Here is a 23,650-nt window from a genome sequence, read left to right as displayed (position 1 = left end):
GGTAACATCATCAATCCTAGAAGGGAGTAAGGTTTGCTCTTATTTTTATATACTAAAAAAATGCCCCAGAATTCAAGACAATTTTTGAACAAATAGTTAAGAAGTACACTTTAGAAAAAATTGTATTTCTGAGAGAAATGTAGAAACCCATTTCATGTATACTTCAATCATAATGGTTTATACAGACACACACACACACACAGACACACACACACCCCTCAGCAAATATTAGTCATATAAAAACAAACATGTTACCTTAGAATTGGTCACATTTTTCCAGATAGTTAGCTGGTATGTTAATACGTCTTGTTCCCACATTTTTTCTTTATCTGCCTCAGGATGTAAAATATTGATTTTTACATCTCCATATATAGATTCAAACCAAACTCGGGGAGGACCCACTTGAGCTATAGATGAAAATATCAGCAGAAAAGATTAATAGTACTCACTCTGGAGTATTTACACATTGTACTAAATCAGGATAAAAGAGGATGGGATAGCTATTGTCATTCATACTGGCATCATGATGTATTATTTCCTAAATTGGATGTATGAATTTGTGTGATTAGACCCAAAAAGTCATTCGATTTGCTACTTGGTCCCATACTCCCCCATCCCTGTCAGTATTCTTGCCAGGGCTGCTCAGCCCAACTGCTAAGGTGGTAATAGAATCCCCCAAAGTGGTGTTCAGTGTCTACAACTTTCATTCCCTAGAACAACCCAGGAATTCATGATCACCAGGACCACCATAGACCTGCCTTTTAAATAACCAGTCCCTTGGCTGTATCTCTTTACCCTGTCTCCCAAGGTCATTCGTACAGTACAATTTCAATACCCTTTGGTGACCACTTAAGTTCAGCAGCTGCATTGGTTTCTGGTTGGTTTGCAAGTGGTGTCAATTATCTTTAAGGCCCTATGTGGCTCTGGACTAGATTGTGTGTGGTATTGCTTTCTCCCATATTAACCTGCTTATCTGATCAGGTCCAGATCCTGACTATACAAGAAATCAACTGACAGAGTCTCAGAAACTGACATGTTGATTATTGCTCTCATACCGCAATTGCCTCCCCACGGAGATCCTGTCTATTCTTTCCCATCCTGATTTCAAGAGTACAATCAAGACCACTTTATGCCAATGAGCACAGCTGGTAGAAAAAAGACAAGCCGCCCGATCCTGGGAAGCGTCAAAGCGCTCGGAGGCAGCGAAAATCAACTGTTCCGCGGCACTGGAGCTTCTCCCTCGGGAGAAGAGGGAGAGGCGAGCCTGCCTGGGTAGAGGTAGAGCTCCCCTGTGATTCTCCCAAGTAGTTTGGGGGATAACAGGGTGAGCCCCCTCGGAGCCCAGGCTTTCTCCGCTCTCAGGATGTTTTCGCTCCAAAAGGAGTGGAACCAGATGCGACAACTGCACCTGCTGCTTAGATGGGACTGTGAGTATTTTGTTCTTTGAGAAGCAGGCAGAGCAAAGCAGGAAGATCTGAATTTTCAAGTTGGATTTTAACTTTAACTCAGCTTCATTATCTTCTTCAAGTTTTAAGTTTGAAATGGAGTAAAAATGGCGCTGGAATGTTTCTTTCCTGTGTGAAGTGACTGTGTTGGAAAACTGTTATATTTTGTTCCAAAGCAAGAGATACAATTTGCAACTGACTTTACCCAGTATCGGATTTTGTTTATTTGAAATTTTTTTTTGAACTTTGATTCTGCTGGGTGAAAGAGGAAATCGAAACCTAAGAGATGGCTACGAGACGTGGGGGAGGGCCTCCAATCTCTAAGAATGTTATTTCTTCACCTTTACCACAAGCTGTAGGGCAGACTTCGATTAAACCTACAGTACAACCACCCTCCCCCCCCCACCTCCTGCATTTACACTGACAGACATTCAGCGAGTTGTGATGGAGTCAACACAAGTTTTGCAGCAGGAAATAAAGGAAACAAGGGAAGAATTTGTTAACCAAAACAACCAGATGAGGGAAGATATAGTGCTTGCACTTCAGGGTCTGGCTGCACATATAAAACGCCTGGATGTTCGTGTGGACTCAGTTATGGAGTATGTGGAGAATTTGGAAAATAAAATCATTGATGCTGAATAGAAGATTGACAGAGCAGAGGACGAGGTTACTATATCAGAATATAAGAACATGGAGTTTGCTTTGCGTATCAGAGGCCTCAAAGAGAATCCTAAAGAAGATTTGGAATGGGAAATAGCACGAGCAGTGGCTCCTGTTTTGAAATGTGAACCTGAAGAATTACTTAAGGAAATGGATAAGACATTTAGGGTTAACTCCTGGATTGCTAGACAAAAAAAATTACCTAGAGATGTAGTGATTTATTTTTCCAGGAGATTAACCAGAAATTCTATTATCCAGGCTTTTTATCGGGAAAAATTTCAAATTGCTGGCCAAGATATTATGATTTTAAAGGAGATACCTCCAAAAATTCTTAGAAAAAGGAAAGATTTTGCCTTTCTGTCTGATGAGCTTAAGAAGCGACAAATCCAGTTCAGATGGGAAATACCTATTGGAATTGTGGTAAATTATGCAGGGACCAGATACAGATTGGATACAATTTTAAAAGCAAAAGATTTTTATACTAAGGTCCTGAAAGCAGGCTTACCACTGTCTCCTCGAATCAAAAGAACAGAAGTAAGACAAGAAGATAAACAATTGAGTGAAGGGGCAATGTCATCGCCTCTTGAGGAGATGCGGCAGGCGGAGTCTACGGAGCAGAGTTTGGTATTAAAGGAAGACCCAAAAGAACAGAGGATGACAAGAGCTGCATATAAGCGTATGGAAAAAGAGCAAAAACAAAAGCCTGTAACTGGTCCAGCTACGTGCGGCTGTCTCAGAGCCTGTGGGAGGAGCACGTCCGAAGAGAGCAACAGCTGATCTTCAGGCCATGTTCTAAAGGCTCATGGTCACCAGAGATGGTGAAGTTCCTGACATGGAATGTTAATGGCTTAAATTCACCACAGAAAAGAAAGAAAGTATTTTTTTATCTGAAACAACATAAAAATGACGTTGTTTGTTTACAAGAGACACATATCGCATTAAAAGACCAAAAGTATCTGATTAATTCCCGATTGGGAACACATTTTGCATCCTTTGCTCCGGACAAGAAGGCTAGAGTGGTTATTTATTTAAGAAAAGACTTTTTGGCAAGATTGATTGAATCGGATAAACAAGGGAGATATGTTAGTATTGAATTAATACTACAAGGAAAGAAAGTTCTTCTTATTGGATTATATGCTCCAAATCAACAACAGCAAAAATTCTTTAAATTTTTACATCAGAGACTAATCGAACTGGATTATAAATCTGTTATTATGATGGGGGACTGGAATGGAGTTTTGGTGCCATCTGAAGACAAGAAGGGATCCTCTAAAAACTTTTTTAATTCGAAATTGCCTAAAGCTTTTTTTGATTTGAAGGAAGATCTGGAATTAAGAGATGTATGGCGGGAAAGGAATATGAGAGACAGAGATTTTACTTTTTTTTCGGATAGACATAAATCTTTCTCCAGGATTGACTTTATTTTGATTACTACTGATCTTTTTTCTTCGGTTAAGAACATTAAGATTTTTCCTAGGACAATGTCTGACCATAGTCCTGTTTGGTTGGAGTTTTTTTGCTGAAGATGCTAGTAGAAGATCCTGGAGGTTGAATGAGAACTTATTTACAAATGACTTGTTCTTGCAGAAATGTAGAGAACATATGAAAGAATTTTTTGTTACAAATATGCATAAAGGTACCTCGATGGAAATGGTTTGGGATGCTAGTAAAGCTTATATGAGAGGGGTTTTGATTTATATGAATAATGCTTACAGGCGTAAGCAAAAGCAAAAACGTTTAGATATTGAGGAAGAGATTAATGCTAAGGAGAAAAAGCTTATTTTGAATCCATTGGATAATTATCTAAGGATCTCAATACACTTATTGAAAGAACAATTTAATATGCTACTGGCTGATCAAGTAGCAATTAATTTGCGCTATGCTAAACATAATACTTTTTGTAACGCTAATAAGCCTGGTAGATGGTTGGCTTATCAATTAAGGAAGAAACAGAAATCACGTACTATAGATAAAATAGAATATAAAGGAAAAGAAGTCTACCAACAAAATTTGATTAAGAGGAGTTTTTTAGATTTTTACTCGAAATTATATTCTAAAGAAAATATACAAGCTTTAGATATAGACAAGTATTTACAGGGAGCTCATTTTCCGAGACTCTCAAAAGAACAACAACTTGAGATGAATTGCCAATTACATCAGAAGAAATTTCTTTAGCTATTAAACAGTTGAAATTGGGCAAGGCTCCGGGAACAGATGGATTAACAGCAATTTACTATAAAAAGTTGTTGCCTGAAATGATTGAACCCTTAAAGATTTTGTTTAATGAAATCCAGACTGGAGGTGCAATTCCACCATCATGGAGGACAGCTTTTGTATCATTGATTCCAAAGGAGGATCAAGACCTTACTCAACCAAAATTTTTTAGACCTATATCGCTTTTAAATACAGATTATAAGATTTTTGCTAAAGTATTGGCTAATAGATTAATGCAAGTTTTGAAACAAATGATTCATAGTGACCAATCGGGATTTATATCTGGAAGGTATATGAAATATAATGTAAGACAAATTGTAAACTTGCTTGAATACTTGGATAAGAACAACCAAGTCTCCGCAGCATTGATATTTTTGGATGCAGAGAAAGCCTTTGATCAATTGAATTGGCAATTTTTATTGAGAGTTGTTGAGGAGATGAATTTTGGAGAAGGTTTTTTACATGCTATTAAAGTTATATATCAACAACAAACTGCACAAATTATAGTTAATGGGGGACTAACAGAGACCTTTAAAATTGAAAAAGGTACAAGACAGGGGTGCCCCCTATCACCATTATTGTTTGTTTTAACATTAGAGATTTGATTAATTAAAATTCGAGTCCTCTATGATAAAGGGAATTAAAATAAAACAGAATGATTATAGATTGAGAGCTTTTGCCGATGACTTGGTTGTGACAGTATCTCAACCGTTACAGTCGGTTATAGATTTGATGGAAATTATAACTCAGTATGGTAAGGTTTCTGGGTTCAAGGTGAATAGTAATAAGACTAAGATATTATCTAAGAACTTATCTATGAGTGAAAGGGGTATGTTATCTAAATTAACAGGTTTTGAAATAGTGAAAAAGGTTAAATATTTAGGAGTATATATTGCAGCCTCAAATGTAAAATTGTATAAGAATAATTATGAAACATTATGGTTGAAGGTACAAAGGGATTTAAATAATTGGAAAAAATTACAATTATCATTACTGGGAAGAATTGCAGTTGTTAAAATGAATGTTCTGCCAAAGTTTCTCTTTTTGTTTCAAATGATACCTATATTGAAAATGGATGCCAACCTTGATCAATGGCAGAAGGGTATTAATAAATTTATTTGGGCGGGGAATAAGCCAAGAGTTAAATTTAAGATTTTACAAGATGTTAGGGAAAGAGGGGGACTCAAGGCGCCGAATTTGAAATTGTATTATGATGCGGTTGCCTTGACGTGGGTTAGTGATTGGCTTAATTTAACTAATAAGAGAATACTTCATCTTGAGGGATGGGATTTGGTATATGGATGGCATGCATATTTGCTTTACGATAAGAAGGTGGACAAGACTTTTAAATCCCATATTCTTAGAAGCACTTTATTGCGTGTCTGGAAAATGTATTATTATAAGTTAAATTATAAAATACCGATTTGGGGAATTCCTGGACACGCGATAGAGGGCGTATCTATAGGAGTGAGTATGGATATGGTTTCTTATAAGGAATTACTTAGATTGCAAGGGAATGATTGGCAACTTAAATCATTAGATGAGTTAAGACAAGAAAACATAAGTTACTCTTGGTTTCAATATACTCAATTGAAAGCTAGGTGGAAGTCAGATCAAAAGGTTGGCATCACAATTATAGATCAAAATTTAGTAAAACAAATTAGAGATTTAAATTGTGCACATATAAAGAGGATATATAATGCTTTAATTGAATTGGATTCGGAAACGGAATTGGTAAAAGACTGTATGATAAAGTGGGCACAAAATATTCAGGAACCAATTTCGTTGGACACTTGGGAGATAATTTGGGTCAGAAATGTTAAATTTACTCAGGCCCAAAACTGAAGAGAAAATTTTTATAAAATGTTTTATAGATGGCATCTGGATCCCAAGAAGTTGTCTAATATGTATCCTAATTTACAGCCTAAATGTTGGAGATGTGGTAGTTTAGAAGCTACCTATTTTCACATGTGGTGGACTTGTAGAAATATAAAAGCTTTTTGGATCAAAATTTGGTGGAACATTCAAAAGATTTTTAAGAGAAAGATAAAGTTTTCTCCGCAATTGTTTTTATTGGGTATTATTGTAGATTGTGATGTTAAAGAAACTAATTTGATGTTGAATATGATAACAGCAGCACGGTTACTGGTGGGACAATATTGGAAGAAGGATAGTTTGCCTACTATAGAAGAATGGGTGTTTAAAGTTTCAAATCTTGCAGAGATGTCTAAGATTTCTGCTTATTTGAAAGATCATTCGCAGGAAAGATATATTTCAGTTTGGAGGAGATGGATAGATTATATTCAGAACAAATATGGGACTAAAAAGTTCCATTTAGCTTACGAGTAGATTTTAGTGGGATATTGTTATTGGTACTTTGATTGTAGTTATGTTAAAGGGGAGTTAAAGCACATTATGAATTTGGTCAATTGTATATTTGCATAATTTTTATTTAGAATATGATTATTATAACTATAATCCTGTAATCTGGGAAGTGGGGGGGGGAAGTGGGCGGGTTTGGGGTGGGGGGATTTGGGGATATATTGTAAAACTTTGTTTTTGTAAAACTTTTTAATAAAAAAAAAGAAAATAGCAATTTCCTCATGGCTGAATAGATAATGGCAGGCATGTAGTTTCACTTTCAGCATAACATACAAAAGGGAAGCCAAATTCATTGTGAAATTCAGAGAGCTAAGGCAGGTTTGTCAGCCATTTTAAAAGTCAGCGTTCCAAAGACACCACAGCAAGAGATATCTGACAGTTGTTTCCAGGAGAAAAACTTGTGTCAGGGCTGCCTCTTCAATCAAGCTGCAGCCAGCTGCCTTTAATCAAGGGATTTACTCCCTTGCTTGGCAAGGAACCTCACTGAGTGTCTTTGCTCTATTCTTTGTTCTACTCACCAAGTCCAAAGGCTTGGGAGGTTGTCCAGCATTATCTGACTGCTCTAGCTGGTCTAATGGTGCCTGAATTTGATCAGCCTTGGGTGATGCCTGGTTTGAGGGCCCCGAGGCTCTCATTTTACTGGTTCAGCTGGAGCAGCTTCTTCAGAGTCTGAGTCCTGGGCCACGACAAATGTAAGATGGGAGAAGGACTAGTTTGAACCACTATAAAAACAGGACGCTTGTTAGTTGTTAAAAAAAAGGGCTAATTAAATGCGCTGACAACTAATATGGTGTATCAAAGCATCAAAGACTAAAAAAAATGCAGGTTCAAATTCTATTCAGCTATTAAGGGCTGAGATATTTGGGGATCAGCCACGTCTGATTGGGCAAGAGTTCCGTTTCCTATTGATAAAAGAGACGACTTTTATCATTACATCACAGGAGATTTCAATGGAAGATTCTCACTGGAAACAGTATGCAGAACTACTCTTTCTGATCATAATACCATGTTCACACACCATGCTAAGTCACAGATTATTTTAACCATCTTTTCCTGAACAATATTCATAATTAATGATGGTCTCCTTCACCAAGGATGTTAAAACAAATGTAATCCATAATGGTTCTGGAAATCCCTCTAATTGTTCTATAGGCTTCTGATACAAAAGTCCAAAATTTGCAGTGTAATTTCTTATTGTGAGGCAGTAAATATATACAAATGGCAGAAGATCCCCCAACACTGTATTTTTAATAAAGCCAAAGAATACAGCATAACCCTGTCCCCAACAGTCTTTCAGAATGGAGAATGTAGATACATTGCATGCACAACAGAGTCCACCCCTTCATAATCTTATTATATGTATTCCCCATGAAAAGTTAAATGTGATCCCAAGAGCCTGACAGGCTTCTTACTCCTGTTCTATATATTACTTATTTTTATATTTAAAATATAACTGCAAACTTTAATTGGAGAGCATGAAGTACTGCAGGATTTATTCTGTAAATTCTCTAGAATTGAAGTTAAAATTAAATAACAAGGGCCAAAACATACATTAGGAGGGTTCACCGTGATTGTACAATGGGAGATGGTCCTTCTGCCTCACTCTTCCTCTGATGTTGGCCCAAGAAGGAACAAATATGGATATTTCTAGCTATACTTTTAAGAAATTAAGATAACAGCAATAACACATTTCTTGAAGAAAGAGGAACTGTGATTTAGAATGCAGAGTAAACAGAGAGCCTGCTTCTTCTCAACATGTATTATTTTGTAAACGAAAGATTGCGATATAATCACGGAGCTCTTGGGAAATGTCTGTATATCAAAGAGACAGTCTGGCATGCAAGGAAGTTGACTAACGTAAAATTGCAAAACGATCTGTTTGAAAAAAAAGTGTGTGTTTTCTAGTCTTAAAGAGATAGCGAGTGAGTAAAAAGGAAAGGGTTACCACCAGAAGTAAAAAGATAAGAAATGGGTATGAGAAAGCACTTGATACTTAATCTGTCCAAATGAAATCTGTCTGATAAACAGATGAATGGGGTTTCCTAAGAAAAAAGTATAATCTCCTATATTCCATTCTCTGTCCTCCTAAGAAAGATAAAACATTTTGACCCTCAAAGCATCTCTTAAAAATTCAAAAGTTCCACTGTTATGGTAGAACAGGAAGAAAGGCATTTCTAATAGTCCTTTGGTAACTCCAATAGAAACCAATGTTACGGCAACTTAAAGCCTGGCCATTGTGAAGCAATAGAAAGGCAGTGGTACAGAGGCTTTCAACTCAATTCAACTCCTAGTAACCCCATGGGAAACCATTTGGTGCCTCTGACAACAGTGCAAGAGAACTGCTATTGCCTTAATTTTTTAAAAGATTTCTCTGGGTTTTAATCAGAAACAAAAGGAAAAAGGAATGCTTCAAATGCTTGTCAGAAAATACGTTTTATTATGTGAAGGCCCAACTTGTATTAGAAAAATCTTTCACCAGGAACATCACAAAACAAAACTGCAAGAGTTTTCTAGAATGCTTTGAAGTTTCACACAACAAAATCTATTTTCTTACTGGCATTCTCCCATGGGAAGGGAAGTCATGTCTGGCCTCTTCTCCAACTGTGGAAAATAACTGGAAGTAGTGAGGAAGTTTAAAAATAAAAATATGTATGCTTTTAGTATTATCATGTAATCATATTTTATATTTTATAATAATCATTTTATAATCAATTGCTTGAGTAGATGCTTTGAGAATATGGGGAAAAATACAGGCCTCAAATGGAGGGAGGGGGAGAACAGGAGTTACCATGGGGCCCAAATGTGAGTCACTATCTAGGGATTGTTTTTAAGTACCTTCTGGTGCCTGGTACCCCTGGCAGGTATAGAAGATGGGAGACATCTCTCGAAACAGGATAGTAGGGGAGGTATCTTATTAGTATAATGTAAGCAAACAGGGCAGAGATAATATATTCTGTTTAGGCGCTTCTGATAGATTGTAACCTCCAAAGCCTAAGCCAATGGGGCCACGGGGGAGGGAATGGGGCGTCGCGATAGGATGTATAATAATATATGATTTTGGAATTTGGGGTGTGGTTCAATGTTTGGCTACATTGTTTGCCTTCCTGAATCCACCACGCTTTGCAAACCGTTACTTTTTAGACTTTGTTGTGAAGTCTAATAAACTTCTTTTCTATTTGTAACACAAACAGAGTGAATTTCAATTTGTGACTATTTTTGTGTCTAACACCAACTACTAGTGAAGTCTGACACTGCTTAGCTTCTAAATCACGAAGATACTGCTCTGGCCTGTTGGGACAAGTAAAGTAAAAATGTACATTTAATTACCAACATTGTTTTCTAATATGAGTAAACAAGGCAAAGATTCATACCTTCTGTATAAGGAAAAAATTCTAAAAAGGCATTGGGAGAGTGATTTTTCAGAGTGTTCACTCTTACGGTCACATTATATAGTTCAAAATATCCTTGAATTGTTGACGAGAGATCACATTCTTTGACGATTATATTCTGACACTGAGGAATAGCTGCCCAGATTTCAGACTTTCTGGAATAATTAAAGGGGGAAAAGCAAAAAGTCTTGGACACATTTTCAAATAAAATGCTGGGACCAGTCATTCATGAAAAAAAACAAAAGAAAAACATGTTATCACACCAACATTGCCCCTGGAAGCTAGCTTGCTTGCTTGCCTTATTTATTAAATGTATATGCTGCCCATATCACCAACAGAGATTCTAGGCAGCTTACAATCATTTAATGAAATGCCAGTATAAAACATTAAAACAATAAATAGTAACATTAAGTTTGAATATAGAGAGGAAGGAACAAGATGCACATGCGAAGGAGGTGGTGATGGGCTGGTTGCCAAAACAAAACAATACGGTGGAGTACACTTGAAAGGAGACCAGGAAGTCTGTATTTGGGGAGTTTTCTGGCAAAGAATGCTTTTTCCGAGGGAATATGCATGTGTAAAGCTTGTAACAATTCTGGGTGATTAGAAAGCTGATAAAATTATTTATTTATTTATTTATTTATTTATTTATTTATTTATTTATTTATTTATTTATTTGGATTTGTATACCGCCCTTTCCCGAAGGACTCAGGGCGGTTTACAGGGAATTAAAACAAGAAATACAAAAATTAAAAACAATTAAAAAGATTATAATAGTCCCTGAGAGAATAAAAACCCCAATTAAAATTAAAATTAAAATAATTAAAATTAAAATTAAAATTAAAATTAAAATTAAAATTAAAATTAAAATTAAAATTAAAATTAAAATTAAAATTAAAATTAAAATTAAAATTCTCAGCCTGGGCCAGAGAGCTCGAAGAGCCAGGTCTTCAGGTCCCGGAGGAATGAACGGAGGTCGGGGGCAGTCCTCAACTCCATGGGCAGCTGGTTCCAGAGGGCAGGCGCACCCACTGAGAAGGCCCTCGCCCTGGGCGTTACCCGCCAGTAATCTTTTACCGGTGGCACCCTGAGAAGACCCTCCCTGTGGGAGCGCACTGGACGAACGGAACTTGATGCTAACAAAGAGTTAGGCATTTTGTAGACTTAACTAAAAGTTAGGAATAGAGATGGCCTGGAGCAAATACAATGTGTATTAAATAATTACTGAAGCATTCATTAGCCAAGGCTTAGGAATTGGGATGGCTAGATACTAATAGAATAATTGTTAAAGGTAAAGGTAAAGGTTCCCCCGCACATGTGTGCTAGTCGTTTCCGACTCTAGGGGCCGGTGCTCATCTCTGTTTCAAAGCTGAAGAGCCAGCACTTGTCCGAGGACGTCTCTGTGGTCATGTGGCCGGCATGACTAGATGCCAAAGGCGCACGGAACGCTGTTACCTTCCCACCGTAGTGGTCCCTATTTTTCTACTTGCATTTTTATGTGCTTTCGAACTGCTAGGTTGGCAGAAGCTGGGACGAGTAACAGGCACTCACTCTGTTACACGGCACTCGGGATTCAACTTGCCAAACTGCCGACCTTCTGATCGACAAGCTCAGCATCCTAACCCACTGAGCCACCGCGTCCCTTTCAGAATAATTGTTGGGCTTTATTAAAATGTTTATTAGACGATATTATTTATATATCCCGCTTTATCCTGCCTTTTGCTCTAGTGAAAATGTATAAAACTTTACTTAATTCTGTGGTTTGAGGTTCCTCGGCATTTTGGCTATGATCCCTTTTCTTGGAGCGCTTCAATAAAAGAAAAGAAAACCTGCATCTTGTGTCTGGTGATCTTCATCAGCCTCAGCACCAGGCTGAGACCCCACTTGGGGACAACAATGGGGTCCTATCTTAATCCATTAAATACTTCCAGAATGTCATATCGCTATTGGGGACCCAGGGCATTGGCAGAGCCAGGTTTTTAGGCCCTTTCAGAAGGCCAAAATGGTGGGTGTACATCTCACCACGGGTGGTGGCGGCGGAGGCACTGTATTCTGGCAGGCAGGAGCCACAGCAGACAAGGCTCTTCTCCTTGGCTCTGCCAGCCAGAATTCCTTGACCAATGGAAAATTATGGAAATAACGCCTATCTTTGCAATCCTCTAGCTTGCCCCACACATAAAAAATATACTTTATTTTTAAAAACCTGATAAGCCTGCCTTGAAAGCATCAAGAACACTTCTACACATGTACGTGTTATTCATTACTAGTCCTGCTTTAAAGGAACAGAAAATTTATATGCTCCATGTTCCATGCATCTGCCTAATTTTAACCAAAATGGAATTCCATTCAAAAGTGTTGCAAAACAGGATAAAATGTATCCTTACCCGTGGTATTGTACTGAAAATGTTACGTTGAGACCACATGGATTATCCCAATCCCATTTCAGTGTAATATTTGTATTAATAACACTGATGGAAACATTTGGTGGGTGTTCCAGACATGTTAAACCTGTGAATATTTTAGAAAAGAACATAATAAAAGTAAAAAAAAAAGAGCAGGTTAAAATATTATGGGATTTCTCAATCTAGACCGATAAAAGTCTTTGCTCCTAACACAGCAGGTATAACTGGTTGAAAAGAAGAAAGTGCGGATAAATATTAGGGAACAGTAGAATACAAGACAAAGAATTAGAGTTCATGAAGTACCAAGATCTGAAAAATGAAACTGGAAGATTATGGCATAAACCAGCAATGCTGGTCCCAACAGTTATTGGCAGCAATGGGTTCATACCAAAAAGCCTTGGAGCAAAAAAGCAAAATTGCCAGCTGTCAATTATAAAAAGCCAGGCTGCTTGAATCTACATCTATATTTGAGAGGAGATCACTGTCAACTATTGCTATCTTCCCCACCTCAGATTCACCAACACTAGACCAATCTCCTACACCTACTTTCAACTCTCTGGGCTCCCACCTCTATTGATCTTAGAAAAAAGATGTGTGAGGCCTATTTCATAGACAAAAGGTTGGAAAAGCAGCAGACCCAGATGGAGTAGCTCCTTCTTGCTAGAAAAGCTGTGCTGAACAACTGGCCCCTGTCTTCACCCGCATCTTTAATGAACCACTAGAGATGTGCTATGTCCCTTCTTGCTTCCAATGCTCATCTTGGTTCCCAAGAAATCCTCCATCAAGGAGCTGAATGACTACAGACTGAATGCTCTGACATCTGTAGGTTATGAAGACCTTTGAAAGGTTAGTGCTGGCCCACCTGAAAATCATCATGGAACTGCTGTTAGATCTCTTGCAGCTTGCCTACTGAACAAACAGATCAGCAGACGATGCTGTCGATATGGCACTGCACTACATCTTGCAACATCTGAAACCCCCAAGGACCTATGCACGGGTCCTTTTCGTAGTCTTCAGCTTGGCATTCAATTCCATCATTCCAGAAATTATTTCACTCCAAACTGATTCAGCTAACTGTACCTGTCCATACTTGTAGATGGATTGTTAGCTTTTTAACAGATAGGAAGCAATAGGTGAAACTGTGGAAAATCACATGGAGTACTCCCTCGATCAGACATGTCAAACACAAGGCCCAGGGGCCAGATCCGGCCCGCGAAGTGGTTTCATGTGGCCCGCAAAGCCATCCTGGAAACAGTGAGGGAACGGCCCCCACTGCCTTGGCCCTGGCCCAGAGACCCTCCTTCTGCCAGAGACCCTCAGATCTGTCCCACTCCTGCCCAGGCCCCCATAGGCACCCTTGATGCGAACGATCTAGAGCTGGCCACGCCCACCCAGTAGGCCATACGCACTCTAGCCACGCCCACCCAGTAGGCCACACCCACCCAGGCCACACCCACCCGGCCCCCTGAGGGCAACCGCAATGCTGATGTGGCCCTCAATGAAATTGAGTTTGACACCCCTGCCCTAGATTAACACAAGTGTCCCGCAGGCTGTGTGCTCTCTCCACTGCTCTTCTCTCCCTACACCAATGACTCCATCTCAAAGGACCCCTCTGTTAAAGTACTGACTTTAATTTAACTATTATGCAACTCCAATCCAAGGGACTATGAGGAACCTATGCAATCAGCACACAGGGTTACAAACAATAGAAGAAAGTCATAGAAACAAAACCTCAATATCCACCTCAGTGCATTTATTCTCTGAAAATAGCATGATCCTCTGAATGTCATCCAGGATATATACACATTTGTATTACGTTCTTTACTTAGTTTTTCTCATTAATACTAATTCATTACTAACACAGAAAGCATGAAATGTAGCAATAGCAAGATAGCAAGATTATTGTTTGTAGAAAAAGAAATTACATACGCAGATTCCTGAAGCATCTTTTAGACGGAATCATAGCCAAATGTGCTACAGCAGGGGTATCAAACTCGCAACGTCACGTGACATGTCATGACATATTGCGACTTTTTTTGCCATTGCTGGCATTGGGGTGGGCAAGGTTTCACTATGATGCATCCAGCCCATGGGCCAGAAGTTTGACAGCCCTGTGCTACAGGAAAACTATGCAACAGAGTTTGTGCTAAATCATAGAATTCTATTTTTGATGTGCGACAGTAAAAGATGGACAGAAATTGTCTTTGCAATGGGCTGGAAACAGAGGACCATGTGATGTGTTGCCACCCTCAAGACGCGATCTAAAAACGTATCTATTTGAGCAATCTGACCTGGTCTGATGGGTTAGGGTTGGGGTTTTAATACGTTTTAATTATTGTTTTAACCTTGGGCATTTATTTAATCGCTTTTAACTTTTGTATCCTGTTTCTGTATTTATTGCCCTGTACACCGCTCTGAGTCCTTCGGGAGAAGGGCGGTATAAAAATATAATAAATAAATAAATAAATAGATAAATAAATAAATAAATAAATAAATAAATAAATAAATAAATAAATAAATAAATAAATTGTCTAGTTTTGCCTAGGGATTAAGGCATCAGGCTAGAAACCCAATTGCTTGTCAGGTCGCAAAATGTGATCACATGACCCCAACAGACCGGGACACTGCAACCATCATAAATTGATCACGTGACCATGGGGATGCAGCAATGGTCACAAATGTGAAAAACAGCCATAAATCAGTTTTTCACTGCTGCTGTAATCTTGAAACTGCCATTAAATAAATGGTTGTAAGTGGAGGATTACTTGTAAGGAGGTGGGGAGCGAGTAAAAGAGAGTAAACACTGGAGTCTCCAGAGATGTCAAGAAATCATTGACGTCTATTCCTCTTGGTCTCTTAAACTTTTAAGGATAGGGGTCGACAACACAAACAGACTTGGAGCCTCAGCAGTCCACACTAAAATTTAAAATACTGTTCAAGATGAGATGTCTAACCAAGGAGCTAAACTGATCTGGCTGCAGCACTTTTGAGCATGGCTGGCTGGGGGGTTCTGGGAGCTGAAATCCACAACTCTCAAAGTTGTCAAAAGTTTGACAACCCTTCCCTTTGAGTAAGGCTTTCCAATATGAAGGACCAGCCCTTTTCTCCACCTGGGCAAGGAACTGAGTCCCAGCCAGGTAGCACAAAGGATGAGGGAGTTTGTTTATAGTGGCCTGATAAGGGTAATCTGCTTTCTATGAAGCCTTCTCTTCATCCTTCTCTGAGATCTGCGGTCTCCCTCAACTTTCTGCTCCAACCCTGCCCCCTTGCACTTGCTCCTTCTTCAGATCAGCTATTTATGCTGATACTCTGATGCTGTGGATGACTTGTGGGGAGGCGGGTATTTTCTCTTCACCACAATGAGATCGGGGCAAAGGGGCCACAGTTGAAAAGGCCGCTATTTCTTTGTGGCCTTCAGCCTTTTTTTTTCAAAAGACAATCTCGGTTCCGTTGAGCCCAGTTCTTTGATACTGTGGCTGTCAACAGGCTGTTTCTCGAAGGCTGAGCAAGGAAATGATCTCTCTCGTTCCAGGACAGCCCTCCTCTTGTCCCAAGAGATGAGACTGTTATTTCCGACTAAGCGGAAGCGCTACCAACTTTTTGTCCCAATAGCTTTCTGTCCCCATGGCTCATGTGTGAGCCCAGAATATGATACACACACTCATCCCTGCTGCTGTCACTTTTGATTCTGAACAAAAAAAATTTTTTTAATGATCTAATTATCTAATTATTAGCAACAAAGATGATTAGAGGTCTGGAGGCTAAAACATATAGGAAACGGTTGCTGGAATCAGGCATGTCTAGTTTAATGAAGAGAAGGACGAGGGGTGACATGATAGCAGTCTTCCAATATCTCAGGGGCTGCCCCAAAGAAGAGGGAGTCAAGCTGTTCTCCAAAGCACCTGAAGGCAGGACAAGAAGCAACGGATGGAAACTAATCAAGGAGAGAAGCAACCTAGAACTAAGGAAAAGCTTCCTGACAGTTAGAACAATTAATCAGTGGAACAACCTGCCTCCATACGCTGTGAATGCTCCAACACTGGTATTTTAAAGAAGAGATCGGACAGCCAGGTGTCTGAAATGGTATAGCGTTTTCTGCCTGAGAAAGGGGTTGGACTAGAAGATCTCCAGGGTCCCTTCCAAGTCTGTTTATTCTGTTATCCATTACATCCAAAGGGGCACCAATTCCATCTCTTTACGAGACGGCATTAAAAGCAGACCAGAAAGGAAAAAAGATGAAGGAACTTACCCGTAGTCCTCGACCCCATTCCCAGCACGACTGTCACCACAAGCCAGAGGCTCGCCTCTTCCATGCCTCGCCCCAGCTAAGCGCCGTTCCGAAGCGATGCGTGTAGCCATGGATTAACGCCGATAATCTCGGGCTGATATTACGGCCATGCCCAAAACAGTCACGTCACATGACCGGACGGGCTGCAACCGCTAGCTAGGCTGCTAAGGATGTGGGCAGCACCCTGGCAAGGAACTCTTGATTCACATAGAATATAGAAAGTGCAGAGGAGCGCGCTCTTCTTACTGTTTTTCACTTACTTTTTTCCCCTTTTCTGTTGCGCGAGCTTACATAAAAAGCATTGCGCATTCGCACGAACGTAAAAGAACATTCAGCTGAATTTTAGGTTGTGCCTCGACAGCCCAATAATCGAGCTAAAATTCTTTGGCTGCTTCGGAAATAAATCCGAAAGAGCTACTCATCTGAGCAGATGCAAATGATGGAAACACGGTTTCTTAGACAACACAACGTATAAATAATACAGGACTCATCGTCGGGTATCTATCTTTCTTAGGATCACTGTTGCTCTCAACAATATAAATCTAAGAAATGGACTGCGCCGAACTGGAGGACAGCACTATTTCTCTACTATTTCTCAGCCTCATTCTGAATAAAGGGGGAGGAGTTAAAGGTTGATCTTAAAAACAACAATTATGGAAAGTCGAGCATAAATCTTCCTCTTTCTGAGATGGGAAAAGCTGGAAATACACTTACACCCTCTTTTATTAGGGAAGGGGGTCAAAATAGAATGGGTCGGATGGAGTAAAAACACATGTTTCAAACAAATATATTACATGTTTGAATAGTTAAAAATCAGACACTGTGGGGTCTTTGGTGCTCTCTAGCACTGATGATGATTGATTGTTACCTAGTTTGGTAATGGAAAACGTCTACAAGAAAACCCGCAAGCTGAGACAGCACCAAGGACCCCAGAGTTCAGTTTTGAACCTCAAATATTCTCTTCTATCAATTCGGACACTTTCAGTATTATGCTTATATCAATTCCCGACAACCAACCCTAAAGCTCGGGGGAGGAAGCTTCATCCTCATCCTACCCCCGAGCTACAGATATTCACCACCATTGCAAGCTTTTTCACCTGTTACTGCAGATGGATTGATTTAATACTTTGTAACATTCCTGAACTGAAAGATAAAAGTATCTTTGGTCTCCAGGGGAGAATTGGGTCCCTGTGTGTTCTCTTAAAAGGATGCTGTAGTTGTCTTCTGATAAGATAGAGAACTCTTTAGTGTATATTGACATCTGGTTTGTTTCTCTGTGGACTCTAAGTAACCTTGTGATATTTTCTCCTCATTAACGTCTTAAATTCTACACCCACAGGTTCCTTGAAGCTTATTTGAATGAACATGCTTAGTATTATTGGGTTTAAACAGGAAACATGTTTGACTTCATGTAATTGATTTCCTGTGCAAAGGGGGGGGGATGTGTTTGTCCTATCAACTTTCTTTTTGCATTTTCCTTTGATGTTGTAGTGTGTGCAGGTTTTGCATACATGTGTGGGTCAGTGAATTAAAGAGGTGTGGAGCTGGACAGCTCCGCGCAGGAACAGCAAGCAGGATCAGCGTTTGGCGGGAGAGCAGGATTTAGAGGGATTGGCTGACCAGCCGGCAGGATGCTTGGATTTTAACCCGTTGGCCAGGCAGTTACCTGACCAGGTATAAGTGAGGGCTGAAATCTTTTGTTCCCCAGGTATAAGTGAGGGCTGAAATCTTTTGTTCCCCAGTTCGGCCATGTTCCTCAATAAAACAACTTAGCTCCTGAACTTGTGTCGCCTCTGATTCTGGAACCCAACTCAACAGATGTGTTAACTCTAAAAGAGAATGCAAGTTGATACCTTGGTTCTCTCTTTGCATGAGAGGATTTGCTTTTATCAGAATTAATTAAATGATGTAATTAAATGATTTTCCTGTCCCAGCTTGCATAATTGGGGGTCTGGCGTTCTGGTGCTTGAATCTATGGTCAGATTTGGCCATCAGTTCTTACTAAGCAAACATAGCTGATGCTTAAAACTTTGTCAGGCCTCTCTGAGAATTTTTCCTGAGTCAAAACACTGAGGACCTGACAATATGTTTCTCAAAGACAGTGCACTATTTTGGGGAGAAACTGAAGGGTGGGCTGTTAGAAACTGATGGGGCAAACAGAACTCAAATAAAGGCAGAGTTGATTATACAGCAACCAACTCCTTAGTAATAAAATCACTTCATTGAAGAGGGCTTCCCCCCCCTCCAAAGAAAGATGCAAACTAATCAAATTGCCCTTGTTATAAGCAGCCTCCACTATACCTGGATTAATTGGATTAACTCACCTAAGGTATTACATTGTAAAAGGAATTCTTAGATATTCATATTATCTTTTGGCTCCTAAATGCTAATTTTTATGAGATTAGTAGTTACTTTTCATCAGTTTCATATGCCAAGAAAATGCCTCCAGATACGAGATAGGTTGGGTAGGTATCAGATATAGTTCCCCAGCCTCAGTTTTTAACTTGGGGGCATTTATAAATATGGATCATTTATTACTGAATTCACAACAGTAAATGCCAATACTGCTCCTTCAGATAACAATTTATTGTGCATACCAGTTAGAAGGGAAGAGGCCTCCTTGCCTCCCCATATTCAGCAGAATCTTCCAGCGAGTAATGGCAGACGAAGATGGCTTTGTGTCTTTGAAGCCGACAAGTGCAATGGAAAGTGCAGTGGTAAAGGAATCAGCCTTCTGAATTCCCCTCCAGAAAAGAATTTCATATTGCCCAGGGCTCTTTATAGATGTTCTCTGGAACAGGGTGTCATATATTCAGTTTGTTAGGCATTGAATGAGGTAGAAGTGTTGAAACAGCAAACAAGTTTATTAACTCAGAACAGAAGCAGCTCTAATAGCTGCTGCACAGCTATTTATACAGTTAGCCTCTAGGCGGCAACCAATAGGTTTAAAGTAACAGTTTCCCACCCCAAACCTAATTATCAGCTTGGAGACAGCCACTCTGGCTTGCAGTAACAGAAACCATTAAGCAATACATCAATTAGGGTCAGACATTAAGCAAGTGATTTAAACAGTTGTGGCCAATACATTACACCCCTTCCCCCTAGATAGCTCAAACTCTCAAACGCTCAACATAGTCTTGCAGTTACTTAGGCAGCCTTCTTGATCGTTCTGAATGTCTAGGGGTTGCAGGGATCTCCCGGTTTACCCGCTCGCCTGCCAGGCTGGGTAGACCAGGACTCTTGTGGCCCAGTGGAGCCGGGTTGACTCAAGTCCCTTTGGCTGGCCTGTCCCGGTTGGCCCAAACCAAAGTCCAATCATGCAGCAAAGTCTGCAGGGCTGGCACTCAGCGTGGTTTGCCGGTTCTGTTCAGTGGATACAGTCTGTGTGTCTGGGAGGAACTCTCCTACGGCCATTCCCCTGTCTCCTTAAGTAAGAGTTCTGTCGGAGTGTACAAGCTCCTTTGTTGGGCTGCTATTGCACGGCCCATGCATGCGGCCCGCTTGAGAGTTCTGAGCCAGCGCCTGGTTTGCTAGCATCCAATGCAGCTGGTCAATGTGCCGGCGAATGACTCGCCCATCTTCCAGGACCACCTCGTAAGAGAGTGGTCCTGATACTTTAACAACCATGGTTGCCACCCACAAAGCCCCTTGCCCGTAATTCCAGGTCCAAACCCGGTCACCAACTTGCAAACTTCTTCTTGGTGCCTTTGGCTGTGCAGTGTCCGAGGCAACTCGGTCGGGGTGTAGCCTGTCCACCTTGGTGATCAAACGTCGGCCCCATCGGAGTTCGGCTGGGCCATGGTGGTGTAGGGAGCTGTGCATTGGCAGAGTAGGAAATCTGCTAGTCTGTGGTGCCAATCTCTTGTGATGATCCGTTTCAGTGATTCCTTGGTTGTGTGGACCATGCGTTCCGCTTGGTCGTTCGAGGTCAGGTGAAAAGGAGCCAAAATTGCGTGCCTTATTAGATTAGCCCTGAGGAAGGACTGAAATTCTGCAGAGGTAAACTGAACCCCATAGTCTGAGACTAATACGTCTGGTAGCCCATGTGTCGCAAAGTTCTGCGCAGTTCCTGGATGGTCCTGGCAGTAGTCATAGTGGGAACTGGTGTGACCTCTAACTATTTAATAGTGGCTATCCACCACTATTAAAAACAGCTGTCCCTGAAAGGGACTGGCAAAATCAATGTGGATTCTTGACCACGGTGTGTGTGTGTCCTCCCATCGGTGGACAGGGGCTTGCGGCATCTCTGGTCTGGATTGCTGGCACATGTAGCAACCATGTACTTGGGCCTGAATAGCTTTATCTAGCCCTGGCCACCAAAGGGCTAGTTAAGTGCCTTCATCCAGACTATTCCCGGATGGCCTTTGTGCAGAGACTCTACTGTATAACTCTGGGCCTTAAAGAGCTCAGGATTATGACCCTACTTCCCCAAAGGATGCACCCTTTATGAGCTGAAAGCTCATCTTTTTTCATGAAGAAACTCTGAAACATTTGTCCAGCCATCATGTGTGTACGCAGTTTAGTACATGGCTAAGTGTTTTGTAAGCGGCTATCTCTGCAGCCACGTCCCCGGTATGAAGGGGAGACTCCAGCAAATCCTGGATAGCCAGGATGTGTGCAGCCGGAGCTGCATCCGGCTCTATGTGTGGCAGGGGCAATCTGCTAAGGCCATCTGCTTGGCCCATTTCTTTCCCAATTTGTGAATCAGCCTGTAGCTGTAGGCTGAAAGGAAGATAGACCACCTCAGCATTTGAGGGGACAGAATCTGAGGTGTCTGCTTGTTTGTGGTGAACAACTCTAGTGGCTTGTGGTCCATAAAGACTGTGAACTGGTGGCCATACAAGTAGTTATGGAACTTTTTAACTCCAGCCACAATGGCCAAGGCCTCCTTGTCAATTTGTGCATAATTGCGCTCTGTGGACAACAGGTTCCTGAATTAGTACACGATGGGAGTCTGCCTCCCATCAGCCATTAAGTGGCTTAACACAGCACCAACCCCATACGGGGATGCATCACATGCGATGCAGACAGGTAGCTTCTCATTGAAATGAGTGAGGACGGAGTTGATTGCCTTGAAACTTCTTTCGTGGACGCTGGTCCACTGCCACTGAGCTTTTTTATCCAAGAGCTGGTGTAATGGCTCTGCCACTGTGGCCTTGTGAGGGAGGAATGCATAGTAAAAATTCAAAAGGCCGAGGAAGACCTGAAGCTCTCCCTTGGATTTCGGACCTGGGGCCTGCTGGTTTGCTTTTAGCTTGGAATCTGCGAGGTGAATGCCTTCAGCATCAATGCGGAAACCAAGGACCTTGGTTGACTCAACCCCAATCTTACACTTTTCCTTTTTTAATTTAAGTCCTGTGTCACAGAACCGCTGAAGGATGGCTTTATGCCGTTCAGCCAGAATCTCTACTGATTCCCCGGCAATGAGGACATCATCGAAGTAGGGGCAGACCCCTGGAATGCCCTTAAGCGTGTGCTCCATCACTCCCTGGAAAAGCCCTAGGGCTACACTCACCCCAAACTGTAGGCGCTTAACCCTGAAGGCCCCCCTATGGGTGACAATGGTCTGGGCTACTGCCATGGCCTCGTCCACAGGCAGTTGTCAGTAGGTCTGCGCCAAATCTAATTTGGCGAACATGCAGCCTTCTTACAATGACGCCAAAATATGGCTGACAACTGGCACCGGGTACGCATGCTGTTGAAGTACCCTGTTGATAGTGCACTTATAATCAGTGCATATGTGCATTTCTCTGTTGGCCTTAAGTGGGGTTACTAAGGGGGTCTCCCACACCCCACTGTCTACAGGCTGAAATACCCCTTGTCTCACCAGCTTGTCCAGCTTTGCATCAAATTTTGGGTTTTAAGGCGAAAGGCACTCTATGAGGCTTGATCCGTATTGGAGTTACCATAGGATGAAGCTTGAGGGCAATCGGACGACCCTTGTACTCCCCTAGGCTAGAACTGAAAACATCCATGAACTCTTGGCAGACTGAAGACAGGTCTGACCCTTGTGTCTGGTGAATGCCGGTTACTTGAATGCCCAATGCATCAAACCAATCGAGGCCTATGAGTCTTGTACGTTGGCCTTCCACCACTACATCTAGTGGAACTTCAAAACCCTTGAATTGCACCAGAAGTGTGGCTTCGCCTTTGACCGCCACTTGGGAGTTTTGGAAGTCTGTGAGCAGTAGATTAGATGGCCGGAGTTTGGCCCGTCTGTTGCTGCGATTGCATATGTGCCTGAATGTTCCTTGGGAGATGATGGACATGGCTGAGTTCCATTTTGCATGGAACTCCCTGAAGCTTGACCTGGAGTCGAAGCTTCTGCTTAAGGGGGTGATGGGCACCAGCGCAGAACACACTCCTCCGGCTGGAGCAGAACCCAACTCGTTGTTGACCCGGAACCCCGGTACCTCTCCTGAATGAGTCTTCTTATGGACAGTCCCTCTGGCGACCTCAGCAGACGGCAGCAATGTGGCTTGGTTTGCCACAAGACTGGAACGTTGCTGCTCAGAATAGGCATTCCGCGCACTGAAGGCAGCCTCCGCAGCCCATGCATCTAAGGAATGGAACTGCCTTCTCAGCTGGCCATGGTCCCTTCTCCAGTTGCTTCCGCAGCTGGTCGACTTCGTAATCCGAATTGGTTATTTATTGTTATTTAATTAAAAATGAAAGCATGGGAGTTTGTAAATAGATCAATAGATCTATTTTGTAAATAGATTGCGATATTAAAAACTGTGATCCTAATTCAACTGTTTTAGAATGGATTTAGATGTAACAAACTGTGCATATACTATACATCTCCAGTAGCTGTATATCTCATTAACCCTGATTGTTTCTAATTCAGTAAACAATACACACACACAAATA

At 41.1% G+C, this 23,650-nt stretch overlaps 1 protein-coding gene across 2 annotated transcripts in view; it reads right to left on the bottom strand.

The window, feature by feature from the left end:
• The window catches only part of IFNAR1 (interferon alpha and beta receptor subunit 1), a 29,777-nt gene extending 12,886 nt beyond the window's left edge, over window positions 1–16,891 (bottom strand). For both annotated transcript variants that reach the window (XR_014492419.1, XM_083361850.1), the window contains exons 1-4: window positions 16,742–16,891; window positions 12,475–12,598; window positions 10,073–10,245; window positions 256–407 (exon numbers count right to left, since the gene is read on the bottom strand). Coding sequence is in view for 1 of the 2 variants with exons in the window: in XM_083361850.1 (XP_083217976.1) it covers window positions 256–407; window positions 10,073–10,245; window positions 12,475–12,598; window positions 16,742–16,805 (513 nt within the window). In the remaining variant the exon portion in view is untranslated. The remainder of the gene's footprint in view (window positions 1–255; window positions 408–10,072; window positions 10,246–12,474; window positions 12,599–16,741) is intronic.
• Between the last annotated feature and the right edge of the window lie 6,759 nt (window positions 16,892–23,650).

The sequence above is a fragment of the Vipera ursinii genome, assembly GCF_947247035.1.
Source record: "Vipera ursinii genome assembly, chromosome: 4".
Classification (NCBI taxonomy): domain Eukaryota; kingdom Metazoa; phylum Chordata; class Lepidosauria; order Squamata; family Viperidae; genus Vipera; species Vipera ursinii.
Note: the sequence above shows the minus strand (reverse complement) of the source record. Positions and strands in the feature narration are given on the sequence as shown.